The sequence below is a fragment of the Hyperolius riggenbachi genome, chromosome 10, assembly GCF_040937935.1.
Source record: "Hyperolius riggenbachi isolate aHypRig1 chromosome 10, aHypRig1.pri, whole genome shotgun sequence".
NCBI classification, from domain to species: domain Eukaryota; kingdom Metazoa; phylum Chordata; class Amphibia; order Anura; family Hyperoliidae; genus Hyperolius; species Hyperolius riggenbachi.
This window is the reverse complement of record NC_090655.1, coordinates 79,399,926-79,415,333: the sequence shown is the minus strand read 5'-3', so window position 1 is coordinate 79,415,333 and position 15,408 is coordinate 79,399,926. Positions and strand designations below refer to the sequence as shown.

Below are 15,408 nucleotides of genomic sequence, written 5' to 3'. Positions count from 1 at the left end.
TATTGGCATAATAGCAGATAGATATTGGTGTGAAAAAGCAGGTATATAGTAGCCCCTAATTAAGTGCTCAGTAAGGGTAGGTATCCCATTATTAGATGCTTTTCAGCAAGACACATTGGGCCATATGCAATTTACTTTTTTAACTTGAGCTTTCTCCTAGGAGATAATTTTTCCAAGTCTTTTTAACCACTTGCCGACCGCGCACTCATAACGCGCGTCGGCAAAGTGGCAGCTGCAGGACTGCGTCGCCGGCTGCAGGCTGATTAATCAGGAAACAGCCGCTCGCGCGAGCAGCTGCTTCCTGTCAATTCACGGCGGGGGGGCTCCGTGAATAGCCTGCGGGCCGCGGTTCGCGGCTCACAGGCTAAATGTAAACACAAGCGGAAATAATCCGCTTTGTTTACATTTGTACAACACTGCTAACAGTAGCAGCGTTGTACTAGATCAGCGATCCCAGGCCAATCAGCGGCCGGGGATCGCTGTCACATGACAGGCAGGAGCCTGTTAGAGGCTGCACAGGACAGATCCGTTCCTGTGCAGCCTCCGATCTCTGGGGAAGGGAGGGAGGAGAGGGAGAGGGGGAATCCTGCGGTGGAGGGGGCTTTGAGGTGCCCCCCCCCCGCCAGCCACACACAGGCAGGAGTGATCAGACCCACCCAGCACATCATCACCTTAGTGGGGAAAAAAGGGGGGCGATCTGGTCGCTCTGCCTGATGTTTGATCTGTGCTGGGTGCTGTAGAGCCCACCCAGCACAGATCAGTGAAATCAGCGCTGGTCCTTAAGGGGGGGGGGGGGGGGTAAAGGCTGGGTCATCAAGTGGATAAAATAGATTTTCAGCATTTTATAATAAAAAAGTACCAAAAATTCGGTGAAAAAGTACTATCAAAATTATTTTGAGTATTGTCTTGCTTGCCGGTGGCATAAAAGGCATTTTAATAGCAAGTTTTAAAATGCTACCTAGTAGAAAATTCAGGAGAAAAAGTTAATTCACTTTTTCACCTGAGTTTTCACCTAGGTGATATTTTCACAACTTGTAAATAAAATGCTTTTTAAAGTACTAGTATCAATATGCAAACAATTACTCAAAATAATTTTGACAGTACTTTTTCACCAACTTTTAGGTACTTTTTCCAGTGCACATTGCTACAAAGTTATTGTAAATTAAAGATGAAAAATTGTCTCCTAGGAGAAAACTCAGGAGAAAAAGTGAATTGCATATGGGCCATTGGCCCATATGATATTAACTTTTTCTAATGAGTTTTCTCCAAGATGATATTTTCACTTAGTAAAATTTCTTTTAAACTACCAGCAAGCAAGAAAATACTCAAAATATTTTTGCTAGTACTTTTCCAGAATTTTTGGGAACTTTCCTAATTGTAAAATTCTGAAAAGATAATTTAAAAAGAAAATGAAAATGATCTCCTAGGAGTTAACTCATGACAAAAAGTTAATTGCATATGGGCCCTTGATCCATATGCAATTCACTTTTTCTCCAAAGTTTTCTCCTAGGTGAAACATTTTCATCTTCTCTTTAAAATAACTTTTCAGCATTTCGCAATTTAAAAAGTACCAAAACTAGTCGAAAAAGTACTATCAAAATTATTTTGTGTATTTTCTTGCTTGCTGGGGGTTTAAAAAGTATTTTATTAACAAGGTGTGAAATTATCAAAGTGAATTAAATATGGGCTCATATGCGATGAGAAAATTATATAAAATTATGATAACGACAATAAGTATAACATTTTTTCCATGGAGTGGCTGCCAGAAGTTAAATTATCCCTTGTCCCAAATTATGTGGTTTTTAATTAGCATTCAACGAAAAAAACAAAAAGTACGCATTGACGGAATCACACAGCAAATGAGATATGCAAAGAGTCAACAATATGAGTACTTCATGGGTAAATGTTGGTCCATTTGCATTCACTGTGATGACTTCCCTCTATAACAATTTACTGACAGTAAAACAATTTAAATCCTCCGTAATCCTCTGCTGTAGACATAAAAAAGAGCTAAAAGCTACAGACACAGAAGACCAAACAAAACAAGGCACATAAACACCAGGAAAAACAAGAGAAATCTGACTGGGACAGAAAATGGGAAAAGAAAATAATCAGTCAAATCCTCAATCATCACCATCGTCATCTGATAAAAATTTGACCCAATATGAAATTCTCTCCTTGGCCATTGTTGGGCTGGAGACTTTGATTGGAATCGTGGTGAATGTTTACATCATGATGGTGAATTTAGTGGACCTAATGGTGCGCAGGAAACTCGGCTCCGGTGATATCATCCTTACTTGCCTCGGTCTGTTCAGATTTGATTTCCAGCTGCTGGTTTTGACCTACTACCTGTTGTCTTTTATAGCCTCTGACGAGAATAACTCACAAAGCACCGTCAATAAACTACAATACGTCTGGCTATTTTTCAGTGACATCAACATGTGGTTGGCTGCATTGCTCTGCACCTTCTACTGCGTGAGAATAGTCACTGTTCAAAATCGTGTTTTTTTGTTTTTGAAAACCCATTTTGATATGATGGTGCCTTGGTTCTTGTTGGTTAGTGCTGGGGTCTCAGCTTTACTCAGTAGCCCTTTTGCCTACACGGGTCTCAACTCCGTTGTAAACATGAGCAAATTTGACAAAAACCAAAATACACCATCATTTATTCTCGGTGGATCAGACTTTGCAACGTTCTCTACCCTTTCGGCGGTGGGCACCACTATTCCTTTTGTCCTGTTTTGTGTGTCCACTGGGATGGTGGTGGGCTCATTGTTGATGCACGCAAGGAAAGTCAAAGGACAAGAAAGGACTGGTTTCAGAGAACCATCATTAAAAGCCCACTATAGAGCCGTTAAGATGATGGGTGCATTTTTTTTGTTTTTCTCACTTTATATGGTGACATTCAATCTGTATGCATCAGGAACGTTATCCAGTGGTATAGAAGGTAGTGTTTGCACTATGGCCATTGGGGCGTACCCTTCCCTGCACTCTGTGCTACTTGTCATTGGAAACCACAAGCTCAAACAACCATTCATCAAGATCCTACAAAAGGGGAAGTGCTACCAGGCAGAGGTGACTCAGACTGAGACTCTTGATACCTAATATATTTTTTTTCTTACTATATTGTGCTCACAATTCCACATCAAAACAAAAACTGGTAAGCTGTGCTGCCGTGTTCCTTGCTTAATTAATAGCTTTATAGTAGCCATTGCTGTTATTCATGTTAAAGTGTTTGTGTACTTTTAAGGTTTTGGCGTTTCACTGCCTTCGTTTATCGTGAGACATGACTCATCAATAGTTTTGTAGCCCTCCTTTTCTATTTAGTGTTCAAAGAAGTGATAATATGATCGGCACATGAATCTTAAGAAGTTCAGCTATTTAGCACAAGAGAGAAGTAACAGGACATTTTAGAAGCAGTAGGGACATCAATTCACTAAGCTTATCTCCTGTCTTTAATAACTCTTCTAGAGTTGTTACCATGGTGATAAGGCATGTAGTATTCAGGAAACATTTTACCTCAGGCAAACCTAAAGTTAACTCTTCAATCCTTAAAATAACTCCAGAGTTAAAGACAGGGGGCCATATGCAATTGGCTTTTTCACCTGAGTTTTCTCCAAGGAGATAATTTTTCATCTTCTATTTTAAATAACTTTCCAGCACTTTTCACCTAAAAAAAGTACCAAAAAGTAGGTGAAAAAGTACTAGCAAAATTATTTTGAGTATTTTCTTGCTTCTGGTGGCTTAAAAGGCATTTTATTGACAAGTTTAAAAATATCACCCAGGAGAAAACTATGAAGAAAAAGTGAATTGCCTATGGCCCAGGCTGTTTATTAACTGCATGTGAAAATAACTACAGAGGAGGTAAAATAACTACAGAGGAGGTAAAATAACTACAGAGGAGGTAACTTAACTACAGAGGAGGTAACTTAAGGAATGAAGAGATAAGATAACTCTCTCTTATGTGGAGGTAAGTTTTCTCTTGCCTTATTATCTCCAGCATGATCTTAGTGAATTGAGGCCATTGTAAAATCATATTTTTTAAACAAAAGCCAGCCCACACCAGGGTGTAACAATAACCCCTGTAAGGGATGTAGCAGTAGGGGGGTCCTCAGGGGGAGAAGCCTTAGGGGGGGGGGGGGTCTTGGCTCTGGGGCCTTCCAGAGCCATTTCTAGGAGCAGAAGAGGGCACAGCGCAGGAAGGAGGAAAAGCATGAACAAACAGCTGTGGGGAGGGGGGCATGACTCCCCCCCCTCCCTCACCTCGGGCTACTATCAGCGATGACAGCTAGGGGGGGGGATCCAATGTTTTGCAGGGGGGGGGGGCAGTGATTTCTCGTTATGCCCCTGGCTCACACTATTGTTAGTTCATTACCAGTATAAGAACAAAGTTAAAAATGATATTTTATATACTGTAAGTGGCATGCCGTTATTAGAAAATGGGGCAAAAAACATTTTAGTCCTTTTCTGAACATGACTATACATATGCTAACACTTGAGGCTCGGTTCACAGTGGTCCGTTGCATAACGCACGCATTATAATGACTGTGAATTGCAAACTGGACATAGACTGTAAAACAAAGAAAAAATACAATTATATAATTTAAAGGATACCCGAAGTGACATGTGACATGATGAGATAGACATGCGTATGTACAGTGCCAAGCACACAAGTAACTGTGCTGTGTTCCTTTTTTTTCTTTCTCTGCCTGAAAGAGTTAAATATCAGGTATGTAAGTGGCTGACTCAGTCCTGACAGGAAGTGACTACAATGTGACCCTCACTGATAAAAAATTCCCCTTTTTATCTCTTTCTTGTTCTCAGAAGCCATTTTCTGCTAGTTAAGTGTTTTATAGTTGGAATTACTTATCAGTAAGGGTCACACTGTAGTCACTTCCTGTCTGAGTCAGGATTGAGTCAGCCACTTACATACCTTAACTCTTTCAGGCAGGGAAAGGAAAAAAAGGAACACAGCATAGTTTTTTGTGTGCTAGGCACTGTACATACCCATGTCTATCTCATCATGTCACATGTCACTTCCGGTATCCTTTAAACCTGTGTGAGATACATGTTAAGATGTATAATTCCTTCTGAAATCAAGTTTAAGCATAAGGACAAAATGGACTTATTACAAAAACAGACAGGTGTGTGCAGTGCAGTTTTTTACTAAACCTTTATCAAAACTAACTACTATCTGTTTTCATCCAGGTGTGGGGCGCAAATGATTACCTTTTACCTTACCTTTAAATAATATTCATGCCAGGTTTGTGAATCATTTACATTTTATAATCTTGCAGAGCTTTACTAAAGAATTATTAAAGCCAAATAAGAAAATCAGTTTAACTTACTTGGTGCTTTTTGCAGCCCCCTGGAGTCATCCTGTGCCGGGCCGTGCTCTGGAGACCCTTCAGCAAGCAGCGGCGATCCTCTCAAAGCTCGCCGGTCGTGGCCAGTCGGAGGCTACTGCGCATGCGCTTCCCCAAGCCATGCTCACCCTGATTTTCGCATACTGCGCATGCCCAGAATGCTTCCAGCAACAAGGAGGCGTGTGGCCAACCAGATTTGCGGGAGTCGCCACTGCAGCCCGGAGGGTCTTCGAAGCCCCAGGTATGTTAAAATGATTTTTTCCCCGCTTTAAATAACATTTCATTTAAATATGTCTGGAAATAAGAGATACTCAAAATGTTTTGAATGTAATGAAACACAGTAGATATATTTAAAAGGAGTGACTTGCCTCTTAAAGTAAAATTCCAGTTCCGCTGTGTACAGTCAAGGATTATTAGCAAACCTTATTTTAGCCTTTTAGCCTGCTTACATCTGTGGGTGTAAAAAAGACTGTTATATTAGTGTGTCCAAGTTTGCTATTAGTCAATGGATTTTTGCAGGTGTGGAAAATAAGTAACACATTTAGAGGCGTAACTATAATTCATGGGGCACCCCAGCAAAACTTTGGGCCCCCCAATGTTCAACTCCCCAGTGACATTGACGGCCCTGGGGCCCATCTTACAAGGGTCATCAAAACAAGTGTGGCCATCACTATAATCATACCCATAACAAGTGTAGCCATGAAAACACCTGATCTAGATGATGGTCCCCTGTGTCAGAGGAAGGAAAGGCTAGTATTGGGGGGGGGGGTGAGAGGGGTGAGAGGCTCCCTTTGCCGAATCTTTCATTTAGTTTGGCACTGTTATTGGCCTGAGGAAGCGGGCTCTGACCCGCGATACGCGTTGCCTGTGCTGCTAATAAAAACCTTTGTTAACACAAAGATTTTTTGGCATTGAGGTAAGCTATCTCATATTTTTTCATTTTAAACTGCTTTTAGAAGCTTTTACACCACATCAGGGCACCTCTTATACCCTATTTGTGCAATCATACCCCCATACCTCACCCGTTTGAGGGGTGGAGACAGAACACACGTGGCCTCCACCACGGTGGACGTCTGTCTCCTTTTTTTACCAAGTAGAGCGACCGCATCCAGGTCCCTAGTGACCACCCCGAGTGGAGTAGGGTTTGTTGTCTCCACCTGCTTCCTGTGGTCGGTTGCCCCCCTGCAACCCACCTTTGTGAGTAGTGTCTTACTTTCTACTATTTCCAGTTGTTTTGACGTACTGCACCATTGGGCTCTCACTTTTGTCTCCTGTATCTTTTCACTAGAGGGTGCTTGCGACACCCACATCCCACTAAGCCAATTGAGAGGTTTCTAGGCGGTCTGTACGGACGCAGGGAGTAGAGATTACGGGATCCTAAAGAAAAGCAATTTTGGCTTCAGTCAGTTCTAGAAATTCATACCTGAAGCTTTTTTAGTAAGAAATGTTATACAAATCTTTGGGATCCCTGAAACATGTCTGTAGCCAAGCATGTTAAAATAAGTACATTTTAAAATAAAACAACAAAAGATTGAAATTACAACTCTTTATTTATTGTAGGTAAAGCCTGCTTGTTTATATATTATTCTGACAGAGTTTTAAAATGTATATTATACAGTATAAGCACAATTAAATGACTGCAAAAGTGGAATAACAATCATTGCTGAAACATTTTATGTGCTGTATGGGGTGTTAAACAGATCTTCTATTTATCTATTATAGTTTCATTGGTTTGATGGGTGTCAATATATATTTTATTGTATTGTCTTTCTTTTCAAGGTTATTTATGTATATTTGCATTTTTCGTACTGTAATATGTATTTCTATTTCTGGTACATTGGTGCAGCCATATATTAAACATTTCATTTCTAAAAATAAATTTTTAGTGTTCAGAATGTATTTCCGATTATCACCTAAACAGCTCCTTCACAGGTGCAAGTATATATATATATATATATATATATATATATATATATATATATATATATATATGTAACGCTCGGTGAAGAGAGGTCTGATTACCGGTGATCTGCAGTATCACGGGAAATACAGACGTATATCAAATTATATGTGATCTGCAGTATCACCGATAATCCAATATACTAGCTAACCTCTGGTCACCTGGGTAGAGTGTTGTGATTGGTGCAACAGTAATACAGAGGACAAGCCTCAGTGCAGCAAGGAGGACTGCACAGATTCCTTCCGCAGGTCTGAGCTCTCCAAGACGGGAGGAGTCAGACTGACAGTGGGGAGGAAAGCCCGAAAGTAACACTCAGGCGGAAGTGTCACTAACAGGACGGGGAACCGCCTCCAATCGTGAGGTCGGTTCTCGAGGTCGGACAAGCCAGGTCGTAAACAGACGGACAGATAAGTACAATATCAGTAGGCAGAGTCGGAGTCAAAGTACAGGCAGGGTTCGGCAACGGGGTGTCAGAAATATCGGGGTACAAATTCAGGAGGCAGAGGCGGAGTCAAAGTACAGGCAGGGTTCAGCAACGGGGTATCAGATATAACGAGGTACAAGGTCAGAGTTCAGGAGGATAGTCGAGGCAGGCAAAGGTCATAACAGATAATCACAATCAAACTAGTACTTTAAGCTATCAATAGAATCTAGCTTAGTGTAGGATTACAGCTCCAGCTGGTCCCGGCACACTAACGGATCTGACTAACGGATCTGGGTGCTCCCACGTATGTGAACGCAACGCCAGACAAGGAGCAAGTGAACAGCCAGCAATATATATACCTGTGTGCCTCTCCAGCACCTCCCTAAGTGTTGGACCAATGGGGAGAGGTGCTAGAGTCAGCTGACCAGCCTGGTCAGCTGACTCCCTTCAGGATGTCATAAATTGTTGTCTGAGTGCGCGCGCGCGCGCGTCACTCTAAATCCTGAGGGACTACGAGTCCCAGCCACAGCAGCCCCGCTCTGCGGTGACTCCGCAGCGGGGGCATGAGGACCAACCGCCGCGTCCGACGCGGCGGTTTCCGCACTCTCCATGCGTCCCTGCCCGGAGACAGCCGCCTCATGCTGAGGAGAGGCGGCTGCCTCTCCGTGTGAGGGACGCGTCTGTGCGCGGAAAGAGCCGCCTGCCGCTGTATCATGGCGGCGGCTCTTCCGCGTTCTCACAATATATATATATATATATATATATATATATATATATATTTACATTATTTTTTCAAAACCGTTTTATTTTTAAATGTAAGACTTCAAAAATGTTTAAAGTAAACCATAATTTAGCCTAATACCAAAGAAAGATAAAAGTCCAACTATATGCAAGAACAAAAGACCTGTTTTAGCAATAAATTATGAATACAGAATATTAACTATGGCTATTTCTTCCTAGTTAGTTCCAATCTAAATATATTTTGGGGTTAATGCATGGAGCTGTGGTAATATTGAGGTGCAGATAGCCCACAGCAATATTACCATTACTACCGACAGCAGTGTACCCCGAGCTACTCTATTAGCGGAACCTGCATTACTTGAGTACTACAGGCGTTGCTACCGTAACATGCGTTAGTTACGCCATTATCATAGCAACACTCAACACCTACTGACTGCATTATATGCTCACTGTAGAGCCAAGGTACAGCATTTATTCCAACTCTCCCCCCAAAATTGTGATTCATAGAGTACTTGACAGGATGTAAACTTTCATGCAAATTCATCCCCCTTTTCTAGAAAAGTAAACAGAAGATTAAAGTGAGTCAGAGATGAAGAATCCTCAGGTATTTTACCATATATATCAGTGGTAACAGTGTAAAGAGTAAGGAGGTTGGTAAAACTTCAAGTACCCCATTTCATGTAACCAAGATTGGAAAATGTGGTGGTAAAAACATAAAGTGCATGGTAACCAATGCTAGGAGCCTTGCAAATAAAATTGGACGAACTAGAGTTCATACTGATTGACAAAGGCTATGACAGTACAGCCCGGAGGACGTCCAATGACATCAGCGCGCTGCCGTGAGGCACATTTTGGAGCGCAGAAGAGCCCAACCTGCCAGCCGGCCTGGCCAGGTCGGATGTGTCACTGGAGACGAACGGGAGCCTGCGGAGCGGCAGCGAGGGCACGACCTGCCTGCCACAGGCTGTAGGAAGCCCCAGGTAAGTGGATGTGCATTTTTATTTTTTTTCCCCCCACCACGGATCTTCCCTTTAAACATATTCTCAATCAATATTGTAGTATGGATATCCCATATGGAAACAAAATGTCTAGGAATAAAAAAAGACATCTATGGATGAATAGAAAGGTTATAGATAAAATGAAGGGGGAAAAGAATACCTATAAGGTCCTAAAACAGGAGGGGACCAAGGCTGCATTAAGCAATTATAAGGAGAGCAATAAAAGTTGTAAAAAATAAATTAGGCTGGCAAAGATTGAATCTGAAAATCAAATCGCTAGGGATATCAAATCTAACCCAAAGAAGTTTTACAAGTACATCAATCCTAAAAAAAGAAAGGTTGACTGTATTGGACTCCTAAAGGATGAGGGTGGGAACTCAATGTTGGATGACCAAGGTAAGGCAGAGTTATTAAATGCTTTCTTTGCTTCTGTCTTCCCAAGGGAAACATCACTGTTGCAAAAACAGATGCAGAAGAGTCTCAATCTTCCAACTGTAATATTAAATATTTAACGCAGGTAGAAGTGAAGGCAAGACTAAATAAATTAAAAATGGCCCAGATGACATGCATCCTCGGGTCCTAAGGGAATTAAGTTCAGTTATAGATAAACCCCTTTATCTTATCTTTTGTGACTCTCTTTCAACTGGCAGAGTCCCAGTGGATTGGCGTACAGCCCACGTTTTCCCATTATTTAAGAAGGGCAAAAAATCAGATCCAGGAAATTATAGACCTGTAAGCAAACATCAGTTGTATGCAAACTATTTGAGGCGTTACTAAGAGATACTATACATGACTTCATAGTAGAAAATAATCTTATTTATCAGCATCAACATGGGTTTACTAAAGACAGGTCCTGTTTGACTAACATGCTCAGCTTTTATGAGGTAGTGAACGCTAATGTGGAAATTGGGAATGCTGTAGATGTGATATACATGGACTTTGCAAAGGCCTTCAACACTGTTCCACACAAAACTCTGGTGCAAAAGTTGAGGATGCAAAGACTGGGGAAGAGTCTGTGTGCATGGATAGGAAACTGGCTAATGGACAGAAAACAAAGAGTTGTGGTCAATGGATCATACTCAAAATGGGTGACTGTTAGCAGTGGGGTCCCACAGGGGTCTGTACTGGGTCCAGTGCTCTTCAATTTATTTATTAACCACCTTAGCGGTATGGACGAGCTCAGCTCGTCTATGACTGCCGTGGTGGATTGCTCAGGCCCTGGTGGGTCGATTTTAATAATTTTTTTTTAAACACGCAGCTAGCACTTTGCTAGCTGCGTGTTGTAATCGATCGCCGCCGCTCGCCACTACCCGCCGTGAAAGAAGCCCCCCCGCAGACCCCTTGCGAAGCCTGGCCAGTCACCGCCAGGCTGCGCTATGGGGTGGATCAGGACTCCGCCTGACGTCATGATGTCGATTACGTCATTTCGATCATCGCCATGGGGTCAAAGGAAGCCCATACAGGAAATCCTGTTCAGAGCGGGATTTCCTGTTGGGTATGATCACCTGCGGCGATCGGAGGGGTGGGAAGGATTCGGAAGGAAGGGGGGAATCATGTAGCTAGCGCTAGGCTAGCTACATGATATAAAAATTTTTTTTTTAAAAACCCCACCTGCTGCCATGCGCCGCAAATAAACGTAACGCCAGGGTGGTTAATGACCTAGTAGATGCAGTAGTAAGCAATGTTGCTATTTTTGCAGATGATACAAAATTGTGCAGAATCATCAACTCTCAGGAAGATAGGGACATATTGCAACAGGATCTGGATAGGATGGCTATATGGGCACATAAATGGCAGATGAAATTTAATGTTGAAAAATTGAAAGTCATGCATTTTGGTCGTACCAATGGTCTAGCACCATACAAAATAAATGGAATACAGTTGGGGACATCAAACTTGGAGAAGGACTTAGGAGTACTCATCGACAACAAGTTAAATAATCATAGTCAATGCCAAGCCGCTGCAGCTAAAGCTAAAAACATTTTGGGATGCATTAAAAGGGAAATAAAAACTCGAGATGCTAGCATATTATTGCCCCTGTTTAACTCTCCAGTAAGGCCACATCTGGAAAATGGAATTCAGTTCTGGGCACCACATTACAAAAAAGATATTGCAGTTTTAGAGCAGGTGCAGAGACGAGCAACAAAATTGATACGTGTAATGGAAGGTCTCACTTACCAAGAAAGGTTAGAATAACTGGATTTATTTAGTCTAGAGAAAAGACGCCTTAGAGGGGATCTAATTAACATGTATAAATACATCAGAGGGCAATATAAAAGCTTGGCGGATTAGCTTTTGGTCCCTAGGCCTTCTCAAAGGACTAGAGAACATGATCTGTGCATGGAGGAAAAAGGTTTTAGCCATATATTTCGGAAAGGGTTCTTTACAGTAAGAGTGATTAAGATGTGGAATGCATTGCCACAGGAAGTAGTTATGGCAAATTCTATACCTGCATTTAAAGGGGACTTAGATGCTTTCCTTGCGTTGAAAGACATTTATGGCTATAATTACTAGGTAATGCCCAATGATGTTGATCCAGGGATTTTATCTGATTGCCATCTGGAGTCGGGAAGGAATTTTATCCCTTTTGGGGCTAATTGGACCATGCCTTCTGAAAGTTTTTCGCCTTCCTCTGGATCAACAGGGATATGTGAGGGAGCAGGCTGGTGTTGTACTTTTTTCTCTGGTTGAACAAGATGGACGTATGCCTTTTTTTCAACCCAAATAACAATGTAACTATGTAACATTAGAGAAAACACCTACCCTGCTCTCTGTTTAATTCTTTTTTTCCAACAATGTATTTTTATTATATTTTCAGAAGCAGTAATACAGAAAATGGAATTGAAAACGTTTGTTAACATACAGCATGCAGTTGAGGATAATTCTACATTGCAGTGAGATAGTTAACATGCGTTCCTAGAGTAAGCAAATTTGGAGTAGATGGAGTAGGTGCAATATCGGCTTATTGCCGGGTTTACCTTATCTCAGAGCAACCACAAACCTATAAGGCTGGTTGATTAGACCAGGCGCCCAGCTGAACTGGACAATTGGAGCGGTGATCAGGCGATCTACCAATTGTTATGATGGACACGTTTTAGCAGGCCGATGTTTACAATCTAATGAGGCTGAAGTGATATTTAAAGGTGATTTGAGTTGTTTTCAACCTTATACCTAATCATACTAGTAGTTTCTCTCTGTTTAATTCTTAACTGCTCAGCTTGCTTGTTATCAGCCCTGATAAAATCCCCAACTGAGCATTCAGTCTGGCTTTCCTCAGGAATCATTATAGCTGAGTCATTATAGCAGAGCCAGAAGGGGGCAGGCTTGGGCTTGAAAAGACATCAGAGAAGACAGACTCAGCTATAATGATTCCTGAGAAAAGCCAGACTCAAAGCTCAGTCTGGGATTTTATCAGGACTGTTAACAAGCTGGCTGAGCAGTGAACAATGAAACAGAGAGCAGGGTAGGTGTTATGTAAGTACATGCAGTGCGTGGATCGTGGCATACATTTTTATTACTCTAAAATTGGAAAAGGCTGTGGTTTTTTTTAACTAATTTTGCTTTAATACTGTGCCATTCTAAATATTAACATATAAGGACAGTAGTATAAACATTCTGTTTACTGCCATGGGGCATGCCCATTCTACTTTTGAATACTTATAACTAAAATGGAAGATTTTATCAAGCGTATAGAGTCCAATTTAAAAGAGTTTCCTGGGCTAAATTGTAAATAAACTCCTGCTAAATCACGTTAGCCATGCATAGGTGACCCAGTATAGGTAGCCAGGCATAGGTGACCCAGTATAATTAGCCAGGCATAGGTTACCCAGTATAGGTTGCCAGGTATTGGTGCCCCTAGTATAGGTTAGCCAGGCATAGGAGACCCAGTATAGGTAGCCAGGCATAGGTGACCCAGTATAGGTAGCCAGGTATTGGTGCCCCTAGTATAGGTTAGCCAGGCATAGGTGACCCAGTATAGGTAGCCAGGCATAGGTGACCCAGTATAGGTAGCCAGGTATTGGTGCCCCTAGTATAGGTTAGCCAGGCATAAGTGACCCAGTATAGGTTAGCCAGGCATAGGTGCCCTAGTATGGGTAGCCAGGCATAGATGTATAGGTTAGCCAGGAAGCTGAGAGAGTAAGCAGCGCTGCAGATAGAGGAGCCCAGCAGCAATTTATCGTTGCATGGAGCCCGGAAGGAGGTGAGATGTATCTACAGGTTTTCTGCTGCGTTTACTCTGCAGTGGAGGGGGTCGGCCTGAAGAGAGGCCCCAGGGAAAAGGAGGGAGAAGTCGGGCCCCCTTCCTGCAGAGTCCCAGTGTGGCCGTGGCTCCCCCCTCCATCACCTATACTGGGTCACCTATGCCTGGCTACCCATACTGGGGTCACCTATGCCTGGCTGCCTATACTGGGGGCACCAATACCTGGCTACTTATACTGGGGGTACCGATACCTGGCTACCTATACTGGGGCGCTAAATACCGCATCACAAATAATGTTTGTGAGTGCAATTTTGACACCCTCGCCCTGGGTGCAATTTAGCCTAGAAACTGCCCTGCACATTCTTGTTTCCAGGAGTGCCTACCAAGACCATCTGCCACGGAAACTCACTGCTTCCAGCAACAATGACCATTTCCACCATAATGAATGCTCCAGTGTTGATTATAAAACCTAAATATCTTGAACAGTGTATTGACTACAGAATACCCAGTCAGCTCATGGTGACCCAGAACCACTTGGAATATACAAGGAACTTCAATAAACCAAGAAGCCCTCTTACTAAAAATTAATGTTTAATGTAATTTTGCCTTCTTAAAATAGAAGGCATTTGCGATAATTCAGCTTGAAGGGAGCAACTGTGGTTTCCCATGATGCATCACTCCATAATATGCAAATTATCTTGTTATGCTCCTAAAGCCAGGCTCACATCCAGAACCGCTGGTGTACAGTGAGCCTATAGCTTATACATCTTTATTTTTTTGTTTTCAAAACATTTTATTGTGGTAAAGATACATACAAGGTGTGAAAATCAGACGCCATTGGTAATGCATCAATAATACATTTTGGTATATCAATTTTACAGAGCCGCATCAACCCAACATGCATAAAGACTGTTTTAGACTTTCTGGTCCTCATTAGTGCATGTCTTGGATAGACATGGCTCTGTGGGATAGGGCTTGGACCAGTACTACAGGCTGTATGCATGCTTATAGCTTATACATTTTACAGAGCCACATCAATCCAACATGCATAGAGCCTGTCGTACTGGTCCAAGCTGTATCTCATAGAGCCATATCAGTCCATGCAATGCACTGATGAGGACCAAAAAGTCACACCAGCAGTTCTGGATGTCCAGCCCAGCGATGAGCAGAAACTACGCCGGTGCGATTTTATGCATCGTAGTTTGCATGTACGCGTCGTAGTTCGTACGTGGTTTCAAAACTACACTTACGAATTTACACGTAGCGAAGTACCGCTACGCATAGCTTATGCCTACTATGCGTAGTTAACATGTGTACGGCGTAATGAACGCAATTTTCCGCGTGCGATTGTATGCTTACAAATTTACGCATTGGAAAAGGGAATGTACGCATAGAAGAGTTCCCGGAGCAATTAATGCGTAAAATTTTCTGCATGCGGGCATAAGCATCTGCATACACTACGCTTCGCACTACGCGTCATTGCGTATTTTAACGCGTAGTCTACTAAATGCATACGAAGTGAATATTTGATTTCGAAGCCGTAGTTTGGCGAAGCGTAATTGCGTAGTTCCAGCGTAGCGAAGTTGATTGACTACGACCATCCCTGGTCCAGCCTTGCTTTCAAGGACAGAAAGAGATGATTGCCAAGTTGAATGTATGTATATGTGAGTGGTATGTGATTGATTTAATTGCAATATCTGATACAAAATAAAATTATAAAT

The 15,408-nt window shown here is 42.1% G+C and overlaps 1 protein-coding gene across 1 annotated transcript; it reads left to right on the top strand.

Annotated features, from left to right (window-relative positions):
• Positions 1 to 2,094: 2,094 nt before the first annotated feature.
• Positions 2,095 to 3,102, top strand: LOC137536687 (taste receptor type 2 member 8-like). The gene has a single exon (XM_068258920.1). It carries the CDS (start codon positions 2,095 to 2,097, stop codon positions 3,100 to 3,102), a length of 1,008 nt encoding a protein of 335 aa, XP_068115021.1.
• The last annotated feature ends 12,306 nt before the right edge of the window (positions 3,103 to 15,408 follow it).

Bases quoted from the DNA above. Each gene is read 5' to 3' on its own strand.
- LOC137536687 (XM_068258920.1), top strand. From the start codon at position 2,095: ATGGGAAAAGAAAATAATCAGTCAAATCCTCAATCATCACCATCGTCA.